This window comes from Sprattus sprattus, assembly GCF_963457725.1.
Source record: "Sprattus sprattus genome assembly, chromosome: 4".
In the NCBI taxonomy this organism is placed as follows: Eukaryota; Metazoa; Chordata; class Actinopteri; order Clupeiformes; family Clupeidae; genus Sprattus; species Sprattus sprattus.
The window spans coordinates 19062321-19078302 of record NC_137923.1 but is presented as its reverse complement, the minus strand read 5'-3'; the positions used below and the strand labels follow the sequence as shown (position 1 = coordinate 19078302).

At 41.3% G+C, this 15982-nt stretch overlaps 1 protein-coding gene across 1 annotated transcript; it reads right to left on the bottom strand.

The window, feature by feature from the left end:
• Positions 1 to 10029: 10029 nt before the first annotated feature.
• LOC308364799 (lipoprotein lipase-like) lies at positions 10030 to 15043 on the bottom strand. Its single transcript, XM_080838042.1, has 10 exons — positions 14854 to 15043; positions 14404 to 14579; positions 14051 to 14230; positions 13534 to 13642; positions 12639 to 12872; positions 12076 to 12318; positions 11742 to 11862; positions 11362 to 11538; positions 11088 to 11195; positions 10030 to 10914 (listed from the first exon to the last, which is right to left on the bottom strand). The coding sequence occupies exons 1-10, from the start codon at positions 14945 to 14947 to the stop codon at positions 10863 to 10865; spliced, it is 1494 nt and encodes a 497-aa protein (XP_080694168.1). The 5' UTR covers positions 14948 to 15043; the 3' UTR covers positions 10030 to 10862.
• Positions 15044 to 15982: the final 939 nt, after the last annotated feature.

The following is a 15982-nucleotide window of genomic DNA, read 5'->3' as shown; positions in this document are numbered from 1 at the left end:
AGTTCAATTTGGTTGTGTGGGGTAGAATGACTCAAAATGTATTTTATAAAGCTGAATTTGTGAACAACGGATCATATGAGGACACATTACTGACAACATATAATTTCTACATCCTCTGAGCTGTCTAGACCTTGAATTTGCAAGACAGTTGGCCAGACAGTTACTTGGGGAAAAAAAAAAAGATTAGCTGTACTGGCACTTGGTTGTGAAATTAAACTTGGTATTACTAGTATGGGAGACAAAATTATCCTGCTTATAAAGTTTTGCAGTCATTCTTATACATTTTTCTTTGTTTCTTTCTCTTATACATGTTTGTTCTTTCCTTTACGTTCATCATGTACACAAATGTACCAATTTAAGAAGGTAAATTAATATTTAAAGATCACAGGGTTTCTACAGAGAAATCTATAGGATCAATTCTACTTCAATGTGTAAACAATTAAGTTGATCAATATTGTGTTTACACATTATAGTCAGTATAATGCTGACACCTCTCATCTATAACTGTAAAGAACACGCACGCCTTTAAACTGAAAGACTGAAGACGATATCAAACCATGGACTATGTGATACGTATCTATGATATGTGCAATAACAGTACATTCCCACAGACAGTGTGTAAATACACAGTACCATGTGGGATGTGGGCTTACAGCCCTAGACAATTAGACAAAGGAAAGAGGAGACAGCCCTTGCTCTCAGGTTGGATTTTGCAGTAGAGACAACAGCTTTGTTTAAATGGGATTTAAATGCATGCAATATAATTTTGACAATGACACTGCAAACGACCCTCACTAATTGTTTTTCATAACTTGTATGGCTTCATTCAGATGGCAGTGAAGTCACAATGAATAAATCACATGCAAAACAGGTTCTTTCAACATGCTAGCCTAGTATTCAAGCAGCTGGCGAAGAAAAGAATATCGGTTGAATCAGTGGTGGATGACATTTTTGAAGTTCCTCAACTTAAACAAAAAGGCTATCAATGCTTAATCTCTATGCCTGCCAGCGCCTCACATGCCAAGCAAATGGGTCATTTATCTCAGTTGACTGAGCAGAAATGTGTAAACACACATAGGCACAGTGGTGAAAACATCCCACAGACAAGTATCCATCAGCAGACATCTCCTTCATGCTTGTGTAACTTCTCAGACGCGAGGTGGGAGGCGTGAACAAGTTCACTATCATAACTTTAGTAATGTTAATGTTTCCCTTAAAATCAACTCTAAGAGCAATGGCAACAACAATGGAGACCATTACCCTACAGCACATGTGTCAAACTCAAGGCCCGTGGGTCAGTTGCGGTGTAATTGTATTTGCCCCGCCAGATAATATCTAATGTCTATCAGAGCTGGCCTGCCGCGGCCACGCACCGCAAATACTTAAAGTCGCACAATGCACTGCCATCGCGTTGGTAGCCTACCTCCATTTAGGCCCGCAAGCACAAGCCCTTTCCCCACTGTCTGCAGCCTCATCATCTGAAGTCAAAGTTTAGCTTGCAGCCTGTCTCTCTTCCTCCAAAAAATGGCCAAACGAGAAGTGGACTTTGAAAACAGGGGTTTTTAAGAGAGGTGGTGAGGCAGAATAAATGTTAACCTATGTAAAGGGCATACCTGTTTGTCTTGTATGCGGAGCCAATGTGGCTATAATGAAAGAATATAATTTAATACTGTAAAGACCAACTTTATTGTAGTAGTGGAGATCGCTTAAGCAGCCCTATCCTTTACCGAGGGAGAATTTGTCAAGAACTGCATGATAAAGGTTTGCGACATCGCGTGCCCTTATCAAAGGCAGATGTTTATTTATTTTGAAATTTGATCTTTGTGTTTATAGGCCTAAGCTTTAGGCTGCTTGACCCATATTTAATAGGCCTATGTGAAACTTGTCCAGCCCTCGACTTGAACCCAGTTTTACATTTTGGCCCTCTATGTATTTGAGTTTGACACCCCTTCCCTACAGTGTCCCACATTGGTAGAACGACCCCTATTGAGGTACAGGAGCACAATGGGGCAATATCTGCTCTGCAGACTGGGGGCAGTAATGAATGCCCCCCTCTCCCATGCCCAGCTCTGCACTGCATGGAGCTGCCCTCTGCTCACTGTAACACTGGCATCTGCCAAATCTGTCACATCTTCTTTGGAATCTCCACTCTGGTCCAGTTCTTGGGACATGGCCTGTTTACTAGAACATTGCGTGACTGAGTAAATGCTCCCTGCCTGTGCCTGGCAATGTGCCTTCAGCTCTTCACTTCCTTCGCAGAGAAACTGAGGGGGGGTCAGCAGAAGGGAGAGAAATCAATAGAAATGTGGGCGATCAAAGAGAACACCTGCTGGAACACTAACTTTACTCACAGTTTTCTTTACTTAACCTGAAGAGACCTTTAGATATATTAGATCATTAGATGCCTACCATCTCCGTCTTTGATACAATAAAATTAGCTTTACAGCATGTAACATAATGTGTAGTATAAACAAGAATGGAAGACAGCGCAAGGACTCAGCTCAGCTGTGGGTTATTCTTTGCATAACTGAAAGGCACAGAGGTGTTTATTCCATGTATATTAATGTCATATTACTGAGCAACATTTTTGACATGTGCCTTTGATGTGTGCTGTTGTGAGTGGATGAACAGTGCTCTTCACTTAAATTCTTTGTACATTTTAGGCGAAATTGCCATGCCCTGTATGTAAACTGTTCCTTTGAGTATAAATAAAATTCCACGTCCCTGATGATCGAGAATGCTTTTTCTTTTCCCAGTGTTATGGGTTGACAAAGGCCACTAACCTTCAACCTTGTTGCACTTTACTTGTATAAATCCATGTAGCAAGGTGTCAGTTATCTTTCTCGGATCAGACTCCAGAGACTGGACTGTGTTCAGATTAATGAGGGGAAACCATATGTGACGTGTTGCCATGCCACTGGAGTCATGAAGGAAGAACTAGTTAGGGGTGTAAAGCAGTCATGGGCTTGTGACACCCGATCTGTCTGTGATGTAAGGACTGGGGACAAATGGTGGGTGGAATTTCCAAATGAACCGTGTCCTCACATGGGTAGTACAGTGTCCTTCAACAGCAAGTGACATGAGGTCCCACACTACAATAGGCTTGCCTTGTGTAACACAACCAGTATCAAGCACAACATATCACCCACAGAGTGTCCTAGTCCAAATCTTGTCCAAATCTCCAAGTCTTGGACAGAGTGATTTTAGTAAATAAATTATTTCCCCTGTTCAGTGCTTTTATCTGGTATAGTCTCCTTAATTAAATTCAGATCCTTACACATTAAAGTTTGCTTATTTGGAGGTGTTTGGGTAAAAGATTTTCAGGTCATCCGAAGCTGGCAGTGTGCGTGTATGTGTGTGTGTGTGTGTGTGTGTGTGTGTGTGTGTGTGTGTGTGTGTGTGTGTGTGTGTGTGTGTGTGTGTGTGTGTGTGTGTGTGTGTGTGTGTGTGTGTGTGTGTGTGTGTGTGTGTGTGTGTGTGTGTGTGTGTGTGTGTGAGTGTGTGTGTGTGTGCGTGTGTGTGTGTGTGTGTCAACCAACCCCCGACCTTCCTGGAGGTTCTGTCAGCCGTCCGCTTCCTAAAGAACAACACGTCTCCTGGCATTGACAATATCCCTGCAGAACTGTTTGAACAGGATGGTTACCTCTGTACAAGAGCACGACATCAATACATAAATAAGGTCTGGGCTGATGAGAACATCCCACAGCAAAGGAGAGATGCCAATATTGTCACCATATACAAGAACAAAGGTGACAAGACCATCTGTGGCAACCACAGGGGAATATCACTCCTTGCTGTTGCTGGTAAGGTCCTGGCCAAGGTGATGCTGCAGAGGCTTATCAACAACATCACAGAGTTATTGCTCCCAGAATCACAGTGTGGCTTTAGAAAGAACAGGAGCTCAGTTCACATGGTCTTCACAGCAACTCCAGAAAAGTGCAGGTTTATGTTTATGGCTTTTGTTGACCTCTCCAAAGCCTTCCACACTGTGCAGAGAGACCTGCTGTGGGACACCCTGCTCAGGTTTGGATGCCTACCAAGTTTGTCAACATCCTCCGACAGTTTCATGTCAGTATGAATACTAGGGTGACAATATGGGGACAAGAGTCTGCCTTCTTCCCTGTGTGCACAGGGGTCAGGTAGGGGTGTGTACTAGCACCAGTGCTCTTTAACATCTTCCTCCTATGCGTCACCCAGCTTCTCCACAAGGAAATTGAGGACAACAGCGGGGTGGCAGTAGTCTATAGGCTAGATGGCAACCTCTTCAACATCAGGAGGCTGCAAGCAACTTCCAAGCTGCACTGAGTGAGGATGTTGGAGCTGCAGTATGCAGATGACTGCGCTCTTGTGGCTCACACCCTACAAGACCTCCAGGCTTTCTTTGATGCAACTGTGAAGGCTTACAGCAGGATGGTGCTGACCATCAACACCACCAAAACAGAGGTAGTCTGCCAGTTGAGCACCAACATCCCATCCACACGACCCATCTTCACCATCGCTTATAAGCATCTCTCTGTAATACCATCATTTAAATACCTAGGGTGTAACCTCTCTGAGGACAACAACATCGCCAGTCCAGAACAGAAGGTCCAGAACAGAATCCAACAAGCATCAGCTGCCTTTGGGAGACTCAAAACAAGAACTTATATCTCCTCACAAAATTCTCTGTCTATCAAGCTGTGTTCAACACCACCCTCCTCTACAGTTGTGAAGCCGGGGTCACTTACATGTAAAGTCTCTGGAGCACTTTCACATCCACTGTCTCCAGCGCATCCTAGGAATCACTTGGCATGGCCGAATGCCACACACTGAGATCCTCAGGAGAGCAGGCTGTAAGAGCATTGAGACCACCATCACCCACTGTCAGCTACGATGGCTGGGGCATGTTATAAGAATGCCCCTCAATCGGCTGCCTCACAGAGTGCTGTATGGCCAGCTCCAAGGCCAACGCTCTGCTGGAGGGCAGAAGAAGCACTACAAAGACAAACTAAAAACAGCGCTAAAGAAGTGCAAAATCAGACCTGGGGGCCTGGAGGACTTGGCTGCTAACCGTAACACCTGGCGACAGATGTGCCAAGACGGGACCAAAGCACTGGCGGAGGACAGGACAGACAGGAGACAGTTAAGGTCGTTTTTGTATCTAAAACTGATCCACACATACATGCAGTGAGATTTTATACTTATAGTAGTTCTGATATTTCTTAGAGTGACAATTAGTGTTAAGCTGTTCTTACTCACTAAGATAGCATTAATGAAGCTAGCCAGGATAGCATTGATTACGGTAGCCTGATCGTTCTGACTCAGTGTGGTCCACAGAAGTTGGGCCCAGTGATACAGACCCTCCTCCTGTCAAATAGGATGCTTAAACCCAGACTTTCTCTGGTCTGATCAGCAGGGTTGGTAAGGTTACTTTTGAAATGTAACAGGTTACAGATTACTAGTTACCCATTTAAAAATGTATTCCATTTGATACTTTTGACAGGCAGATGAGAGGTGGTGCAAATTCAAACAAGACAACCAATCAAAAACAATGTTTTAAATTTGAGCGCAAATGAATGGTGCCTATCTGTACAGCAAAAAGATGCAAAGCAACAGAATCAATGTTATGTTATACATTCAAGCTTTAAAGCTTTTTACCAATCCAACAGTGAGGGACCGAGGTGGTCACCCCAAGTTATTCCGGGAGGTGGCGACTGGACTTGGTGAAGATGTGGGGGAAAACACGGCACAGGTGATGGTGGCTTTTGTATATAAAAATATATATTTATTTATGTACAGGTGGCCTCTATCAACCCCAACACATGCGTCCACACAATGAACAAAGGCCCAATCCCGGCACACCCGGGGCACAAGCCAGGCCCCAAACTAGGCCCAAAGGCTAATCACGACACTAAGTACGTATATAGAACCAAAAACAATTACAAGGCACAAAACAAGGCAGGGTCAAACTCATCTTGTGCGTCACAGTGAGACCTTCTTACACTAACCTTTTTTAACTGCTTTGTAATCACCAACATTTTAAATAGTAATTGTAATTTACATTTTTTCCCCCATATTTTTACGGATTACAATACATTTTCTTGGGGGGCATTTAATTACGTAACATTCCATGTATCTTGTTGCTCCCTAACAATTCTAATCAGAGAAGCTGGTGGATGCGCATGATAAACCTTTCTCTCTAACTTGATCTGCATTATTGTAAAGAATAAAACCTTGTTCCTGACTTTTCAACGATTGCCTAACTGAAGTCCCCGTTAATCATTATCAGTTTATCAAGTGCATCTTCCCACATGTATCCTCATGCGTTCCCCTAGCAGGCTTGTTGCTATATTCTAGCAGGTTCCTCAGCAGCTCTGTATCAGGTTCTCAGCACCATGGCCACGTGGGCCTGAGAGGGGCACCTGCTCATGCATAACCTGTTTTGGTAATGCGGACAGCGACAAGCCTCGGTGGCCCCTGGCCAGGCATGTGCACACTTGACATTGAAGGACTAGACACGTTTCCCCTGATCAAGGTGATGTCTTGAAAATACTACTGCATCTGCAAGGACGTTTTTTTTGCATGTAGAGTGTCCTCTCCCCTTTGATTAACAGTAGTGTTTTGCACAATATTCTTACATTAAAAATTCTAAATAATTAGTGGTATAGAGAGTTATTTTTTTTTCAATATGATTTATAAATTAAGTTTATAGTGATGGTCCATAATGTGCAAATAGGTTCATTGTCTAGCTTTGCCAATGTTTACCAGTTCAATCTATGACCTCTTCTCCACAAACACAACCACACACACAGAGACACACACATACTCAGCTATTCACAACTATGCATTACATAAAGGGGTGAAATAACTGTTGCTGAGAGGTCACTTTTACTATTGCCTGTGTGCACATGGCTGTGAAAGACTCCGTTCATCACATGAGAGACTTCAAAGTCAGCTCACTCAGATCAGAATATTTGTAGGGGCCCTTCCACAAAAGCCCCATTTGTTCTGCGTGTTCCAAGCTTTGCGGCCACCAGAGAACTGCACAGATGCCCGGGCAAATCACTGTGTCTGTGTGTGCTTGTGAATGCACACATGCCGTGTGTGTGTATATACTGTATGTATGTGTGTGTGTGTGTGTGTGTGTGTGTGTGTGTGTGTGTGTGCCGGTGTGTGTGCGTGTGCATGTGTGTGTATGGGACAGATGGGAAGCAGAGGCATGGGTGATTTACGAGGCTGCAGAGGCGTCTGAGCCCTTTGACCCATTTTGCCGTGTTTACCCTGAAGAGCAGCCGCAGCCTCTGCCTGCACCACTGCAGTAGTCTGACTGTGTGTCTGCCCACTGGCACGTCACAGGTGAGTGGCACAAACGACTCCCTTGTTTACACTTGACACAGCAGTCCTGTCATGGATGCATGGAAAGCGTCTGTTATTGTTATAACAATTGTTTTTGTAGTGGTAGTGATTTGCCCACTTTTCTATTTTGCCTTTCACAAGGTCTCAAAATAGTAAATAGAAGAGGTGGTTAAACTTGCTGAACATCAGATGGTACTTAGGTGGTGAGATAACCAAGGTCACGAATTTAAAAACACTGATCTAATCTTTACCTGCAATCAACCGTCCCTGGATATTAAGCTTGTCAAAACAGACCTACATCATGAAACTTCATACAGTTGTAGGGTCATTAATATGCACCCAGAAACATCCTTAAATGTCCTTTTGAACAAAAGCAGCGTTTGCCATTTGACTAGCTGTCTGAAACTGTCAGTTAATGAGAAGTTGAGTTGAGAAATACCTGAGAAGTTGGTCATTTAACAATTTTCCAAATTCACTTATCGTGCCTTCACTGAATGTGTGCCACTCATTTAGTACGTGCTTAGAGTGTCCTTACTAAATTGCATTCCATATTGCATAAGTGTTCTGCTCTTGCTCAGTACACTAAAGTTATTTTTGTTAATCTGTAATAACTGCTCAGGCTTCTGTTCAATTGTTCTTAGTATATGGCTTAGCAAGGCTCTCAATCTGTCTTTTCAGTAAAAGGATCTTCTGCCATTGTGACAAATCAATCACTGACATTATAGAAATTACTTGCAGAAACACTTTGCCTGCATCAGAGAGCAACTTTCCAGCAATTGTTACACAATTACAAATTGTTAGCAGAACCTGCTAAAGGAACAAAAATAAATACTGTTTGTTGCATTTGGAACATGTTTGAATATTTAGGTTATTTGGAACATGTTTGAATATTTAATGTTGGTTAGCTGTTTGAATATTTAATGTAGGTTAGCTCTTATTTTTTTTTTTTTACAATATTATATTATTTTATACAATATTCCAACACGTTCCAAATGCAACAAACAGTATTTATTTTTGTTCCTAGAACATTTATTTTTGTGGAGCCATAAAGGCATCAAGACACCTCAACCTTAAAAAATAGAATTTCTGGGCGAACATTGGATGTCAGTCTTAATAGGGTTAAATTACATGTACTGTATACATAAATATATATTATTCTGTCTTTCTTTTATATATTTTTGATTATTTTCTAGTTTCCTTAATTTGTGTTCATTCTCTCACTTTATGTGGTGGTCATATTACGCACTATGCGAAACATTTCGATTTTGTTCTGTCTGTTTTTATGTTTTTGTTTTTTTCCTGGGAGCATATCAAATTGAGCATTTCCAGCACGTCCTCTGCAACTCCGAAATCTGGTGACAGTATGTGTTCTTTTAACATTTGTTTAGCATTAATGGAATGCATGAGTGATGCCCAACTACGTCAGTGATCTGTATATCGGAATGTACAGGTAACTGTGTGTACGGACAGCAAATTTGAAACGAATGGCCCCTCAATCGCAAACATATTCTAAAGCACATCTTCTGGAGAATAGCCAAGAAGCTCACATGGAACTTCAGGTGATGTTATCCAGCTGTGTAGACAATCATGGGATGTGTCAGTAATGGAATCGGCCTCAAATAGAGGTGCTATGGCATGCACACACACACACACACACACACACACACACACACACACACACACACACACACACACACACACACACACACACACACACACACACACAGTGTAAACGTCCACATCTGTATACCTTAAGATGGACAGATGCCATTTTAATCATCCAGGCTGTACTGGAAAGCTCACCAGTGAAAGCATCTACTGATTCATTTGCTTTGACACAGAGTTCTGGCTTTATGCAAACACCTCTTCAACTCAGGTGAAATCACCTAAAAACCTATCTGTGTTATAGCAGCCAGTGTCATTTCTGCTTAACTCAGCTAAGCATGACGCAAAATAATGCCATTCAATGCCACTTTTATCATGTTAACATGATATCAAATACAGTTACAGTCCACTGTGTTTAAACGTACAGTTATAAACATCATTCTTTGGTCATGGAGTTACACTAATCACGCCAGATCATAAACAAATCAATGGTCAACAGGTTAAAAGATATGACAGCTATCAAAATGACTTGGAGGACTTTGCTTGCACTTGAGTGTGTTCTACATTTGTCACTAAAAGCACATTTTGTTTTATCAGTGTTAGTCACCTATACAGCAAAATAATTTAGCAAATGAGGATGTAGTCTTTTCTTCCAACTCTAACACTGACCTTTGCATTGAAATCAGGGTTATTATAGTAACTGAGACAAAAAAATTAGAAACAATAGTTAACAAAAAAGATGCCTTTTATATCGTAAAATAATAATGAACAATGCAAAACAAAAACCCGGTTTCCCCCCTCAATTTGCACTGTGGTCGCTATACCATGTTGCCATTTTGTCCCCGTTCTGTTTGACTTGAGTGACACTGGCCTACTAAAAAATGATCCAATCATATTTTATGTCAGGCATTCTTCCATTCAACCTTTTTCAGATTCTATAAATCAATGCTTTCCACATAATACCTCAAAACTAAAACTAACACTGAAACTTTATTAAAACTATATAAATCATTACAAATATTGTTTAGCAAATAATAATGTGGTCTCTACTGTACTTATTTGATGCATCAAACTCTAACATGCCAGTGCTGACCTTGGTGATGGTGTAATGGCTGAAGATTATAAAGAATTATCAGAACCATTTCATCGCTTTTTCATTTAATAGATTTAATTGTGGATTTTGACATGATCTATATACAAAATCATTACCAAGCCTAGGGTATAGGCACCTGAAGATGATAGTTTGAAAGATCAGTGCAATATAAAATAACTTTATGGCTCCAAAAATAATCCCATGCAGTATCTAACGAATCAAAATGTACACCAAGAAAAAAAAAATATGTCATATAATTATATTACAAACCTACCATGTGCAAGGAAACAACATATGTTAAAAAAAGGGGATTGCCCTGAAAGGGGTGTGTATTTACATCTCCAGAGAGATGGGGTAAGGACCAGTTTAGACTTGGTTGTTCATACCAAGAGGGAACAAAGAATAAGAATTTGGTATTTCTAACTGGAATGTTTTCTACTGTAACAGGTAAAAACATGCAGAGGTAGTTCACAGGTGATATCACATCACTGTTACTTTATTGACCTCCTGATCTATAGTCTCATCATAAAGTTGAAATCAAACAACAATGTAACAATACTTCATCACGGATACATTCAACAACCTATGCATTCTTTTTTCGAATCATATCACTTCATTCCATTGTAGTACATTAAATACTGACATGCTAGATAAGTGCTCAGTGCACTGCAAATACATAGAAGCATATTGTTCATCAACACAACTTAGCATTGTCATCGAAAACCACGTCTGGTTAATAGCCAGACTTTGATTTTGGTGCAAAATCTGCACGTTTTCTGGAAGCTTTATCGACCCTTGTGCAGCTCATCTTCACACACATGCTGTTGGTTCACTCTGTGGCCTGGTTGAAGAAACTGCCATGCATCTTTAGCCTGTGGAGCCTGGAAATGGAAGGAAATGTGTTTCACTGTTGAACCACTAAACTTAGTTCCCACATGGAAATGATTTTATTTTGTTGTCAATTGATTTCATTGGATTTGATATTGTATTATTTCAAATCGATATTTGTCCTTCTTTCTTTTCTTTTCTTGTTTGCTAAGGTTCCATCCCTCACCTTGCCCCTCTCCGGCTCTCTTGGTCCTCCTTAGACTTCACAAAGATGGCGTCTTCTCCACCCTGAGTCAGTAATGCAAGCTCCCCCTCTTTTGAGATGAAAATCAGCCTGGAAAAGAATGGCTGGATTAAAGTTATAAATGACACACAATAAATCTAAAAGATCCCCATCTATATCAATCGCACTTGAGGAGTTCTTCATTACATAATGAAAGTTGCATCGCAAAAAGCCGTCACTGAATAAAAAGAACTGGCTACCATTCAGTGGTGCTTACTTGGACTGAGTTTCCCCAGATTTGATGCGCAGTCTGCGAATCCTGAACTCATTTGAGCTGAAGAAGCCAGACAGGTATGAGTCTTTCTCCCACTTCAGTTTCACCATCAGCAGCTCGCCGATGTCCACATCAGAGACCACGAGGAAAGAGATTGTGGTGTTGGTGGACATGTTTTGCCTTGGAAAAGAGTGAGGATAATCAGACCCACAATGAAGCATATCCACACAGGATAGACATATTTGCCGCTACGTCCGCAGGGGTTGAACATTGAAACTATAGTATTATCACAATAACAGCAATTATGCCAAGTACAGAGAAGTACTGTGTGGTTACATTGTTTTCCTCAGCTAAAACTGTGAATGCTACACAACTATACATACACAGTGACGGGGATTTCCTCCTTTTCCTCGTGGGTTCCGTATAGGGACACGAGCATTGGCTGCTCCACAACACTGAAGTTTTTCTGACCGAACACATGGACTTTCACCTGGTAGTGGAAAACTGTCAGAAAGAAATTATTTCACTCACTTGAATCAAAGAGAATAAAGGGATAGATCATTCCATACATTATCTTTATTTAGACATTCATCTGACCAACCCCTTAAGGATTGTACATTACATTCCATTGTACAACATTAAGATGACTAGATATTAATGACATTTTCTTTTTTGGGCTAAACTATTAAGCCCACTGCAGTTCAAGTGCATACATACCTTTGTAAGGCATCATCTCTCTGGTCTTGAGGTACATCTTGACACTTCTGGTGGTGCGTATCTTGTTGATGCCGTAACCCAGCTTGTTGCAGCGGTTCTTGCGGCAGCTCAGGCACAGGCCCTTGTAGAAAGCCTCCTTGGAGCTGCAGCGGTACGCCAAGCTTTGGTGCTGCAGGTTCACCAGGGAGTCGATGAACAGATGAATGGATCTCTCATGAGAGCACTTCACAAGCTGGTCCATATCTATGAGGAGGAATGGGGAAAGACAGAGCCAAGTCTTAGCTATGAACAGGTGATTAGCTTTTACTTCTGGAAGAACAGAAAGTAGAGTATGGTAAAGTATGGTTAAAAAAAATATATATGAATTAACATGTATAGGACATACGTACATCTATTAAAGATATACACCTGTCCTGTGAGCATCTTAAAAGTAGGAATAATCTGACCAGATTACAAATGAATAAGTGTAAAAAGGAAGATGTTTATGCATTAATAATAATTATATTATAAATATATATATATTATATAGATGTTAAATATATAAAATACATCTTTCAACGTACTGTTTATGCCATAGGTGGCAATCATCTTCATAGTATTCTTCAGACTGCAGCCAGGCTGAAAGGTGCCGCCATTGGGGTAGATGTCAACATGTCCCACAGGCTTCTGGATCCCAATGCTCAGGTCCGGCGTGCCTCTGGTATTGGTGTGCAAGACATCCACAAAGTTGGCATCGTCTGAAGACAGACGCTTAATTTCCTCTGCATGCTCAAAGCGGGGACCCGCTGGGTCAAGGCCTAAAGATAACAACAGAGAAAGATAGAGATAAGTTGCCTCATTTGATAAGACAATACAAGTCGTGCTGTTTAGGAGCAAGCGTGTTGTCGTGTGTGTTTCTTCCTGTCAGCCAGTGATTGACAATGGGTGACCCTGTGTGTCTATGCACAAAAAATGCACACAAACAAACCCACTCACTCAGTCACTTACTTAAAGACAGACACAAACTCAATCATGAACACACACAGCATGCATGAATCATTATGGTCATGGTGTATACTTTTTTCATTCTTTTCTCCTTTCCTGTAATGAAAGTGAGAAAGAGAAGAGAAAGAAAGAAAAAAAGACAGAGCACTCTACACAATCATGGAATGAAAAATAAACTAAAGTTTACACAGCCACTTGTCCATAAGGAGCAGCTAACTGAAAGGCATGGATACAGATTAAACTGGACTGAAAAATAATGGCACACAAGGACTGAACCACACTAAGGTCAAGACTAGAGACAAAGAAAAGTGCTATAAAAAGGCACCATAACTCTGAATTCTCAGTCTGAAATGAGCGTCAACGACAGAGACTAAACAGAAAAGAATGTCTTCCAGTGCATATCAAAGAATGGTGCAGGCGAGCGAGGAGACGGGCAGGCGAGTGAGGAGACGGCTAAAGAGAGAATGCACAGACCTGTAATTCGGTTGACATTGTGGTTGATGAGGTTTCCAGCTACTCCTGCCACATGTGCTCCCAAGCTATAGCCAAGCAGGTGAAGTTTGTCCAGGGGATACTCCAGGTCCTTCACAAAAAAAGGCCACATTGATCCAAAAGACAAGAACTCACAAGAACAAATCGACACAGGTTTACATCACTGTTTAGTGTGATGTGAGTCAAGGCTGAAGAGCATGAGCATCAGTTTAGATAGCCCTGTTCGTATTAAAGTCAGTCAGTTTAGATAGCCCTATTTGTATTAAGGTCAGTCCGAATATTCGTTGGGTTTGTTTACACTTTACAGGGTCAGAAAAGGTAAACAAACAATAAAAGATACGATGTGAAAAAAACAGGGCAATACAATGCACAATACTATTGAGGAACAATAATTTATTTTTTTGACAACAAAAATCTTACCATATCTTTTAACTATCATACAATTCCTAAATATATTATGTTACAGTATTACAACATTTTAATTCGGCCCCTTTCTCACCTCCAGCCAGTTGATAAATTTGGCCACATCCTTGCCCACCAGTCTTGTGTTTTCCGCAGAGATGGGGTAGTGTTGGCTAGCCCGATCTAGCCAGTCCACCACAATGATATTGGCACCGGGCTCTCGCTCAAAAAGTGCCGTCACCAACTTGTAGACCCAGCTCTCAAACAGCCCTGCCACCTATCAGAAGATACGGGCATGTCAGTGGAAATGAGTATGTATTATACATTACGATTTATTTCTGCACCAATTACGCATAGGAGTGAGTACAGGGAGCTCAACCTACACAAGGTAGCCTAGCCTACTTCAAGAGACTGGTCTCTGCGAGGGGGGTAAGTCAAACCAATACGCACCGACCAGCCGTGGATGATCACAAAGGTTCGCGAGCTGCTGTTGAATCCGCATTCGGAGATTGTGTCCTGCTGCCCGAGGATAATGTAGCAGAGGTCCTCGTCTGGATATTCGGATGTCCGCAGTGAAAACTTGGTCTCGATATCACTGTACTCTTCAGTGTAAAGAGTGGTGTTGCCTGTACGTGCAGAAGGCAAAACAAGTGAACTTAAACTACTTGCACCTGTTTCAGTGCCTATAGGGTGAGAGTGTGTAGCTTTTCATTTGTCTGTCTTGCACAACAGTCAAAATAACTCCAATCTAGCACGTAATTTAATATGCATATTGCATTTTTATATATACTACATTTTAATTAATAATTTCAACAATGTTCGATTATTTCAGTTAGGATGTTATCAATTTAGGATGTTGCCAATGAATTGCTCCAAAATAGGAAAATGTGTATCACTTACTGGAGAAAACTGACTCGGTTGTCGTATTTAAAGATTCGCAGCTCTTTATCACAGAAATCCCAATCACAAAAAGCCACAGATTTTCTTTTCCCATATTACAGTAGATTCAGACGTAAACGTTTACTTTGTATCAGAAATGAGAAACGGAATGTAACCGTTAGATTATTCCGCGATAACAGGTGTTTTACCCTCTGTCAGTTATAAACAAACTAGCCTACCCCTCTTTGGAGTTGGTCTGGGTTTATAACTAAGAACTACACTCTATACCCGTTTTCTATTGGCAGAACGTGAAACAGGGCGTCACTTATTGTCCTGCCTCAACAATCGTGCGTTGTTCCCTCACGCGTGAATGTGAACCACAACTTCAAGGACTTGCCATAGCTAATTCGACTTCAGCAGGACGCAAACGCGTGATGTTCTGACCCAAATATAGACTAGTAGATGACACTAAAGAAAAGTGGTCATTGTGGTTTGAAACAATAATAAAAAAAACTCGAGTAAAAGATATCTAGCTAAAGTATTATTGCTTAAATCCTTGCTTATTCCTACTTTAATTCAAAGCAAGCATGCTTCGTTCAGTGTTTGAGAACACAGACTCATAAATCTGATGACAACAGGTAAGCAGGGAGTGACCTTAACGGGTGTATTTTAAGACACTGGCCTCCTGTATAAATATCAAGCTCACACACCATGTGTTGTGTTTGGTGCTGTCACACAGCATACAGGCACACAATGCACATAGAGCCAGAGGCACACTCTCCAAGTGTATGACATTGTAACACTGCTGAGATGTAATGGGGATGATTGTAACAACAGAACCCCTTAAGGCTGGAGCTCTAGGTAGCTGGCATCACCAGATCACTCCATCACAAGTTTCACAGAGAACGTAATACAAGTATAATACTATCTGTGTGTGTTTTCTTCAGCTGAACTATTGTCAGGGTTTTTTAGGAACTCAAGCTGCTGGGAGGCTCCTCAAGAGCCCCTTCCAGCTCAGGCCCAAAGCGATGGCCTGCTTTGCCTCCCGAATCACATGACCCTTGTCAGAGGTTACTGGTCAATCCATACTGATCTAAAAGAACTAAACAAACAATCAAAATAAAAAAGAATATCAAAACACATACAGTAT

Bases quoted from the DNA above. Each gene is read 5' to 3' on its own strand.
- LOC308364799 (XM_080838042.1), bottom strand. From the start codon at position 14,947: ATGGGAAAAGAAAATCTGTGGCTTTTTGTGATTGGGATTTCTGTGATA. The intron at 14,580-14,853 runs GTAAGTGATACA...CTGCACGTACAG, and splicing joins AACCGAGTCAGTTTTCTCCA to GCAACACCACTCTTTACACT. The intron at 11,196-11,361 runs GTAAGCACCACT...ATTCTTTTCCAG, and splicing joins TCTGGGGAAACTCAGTCCAA to GCTGATTTTCATCTCAAAAG.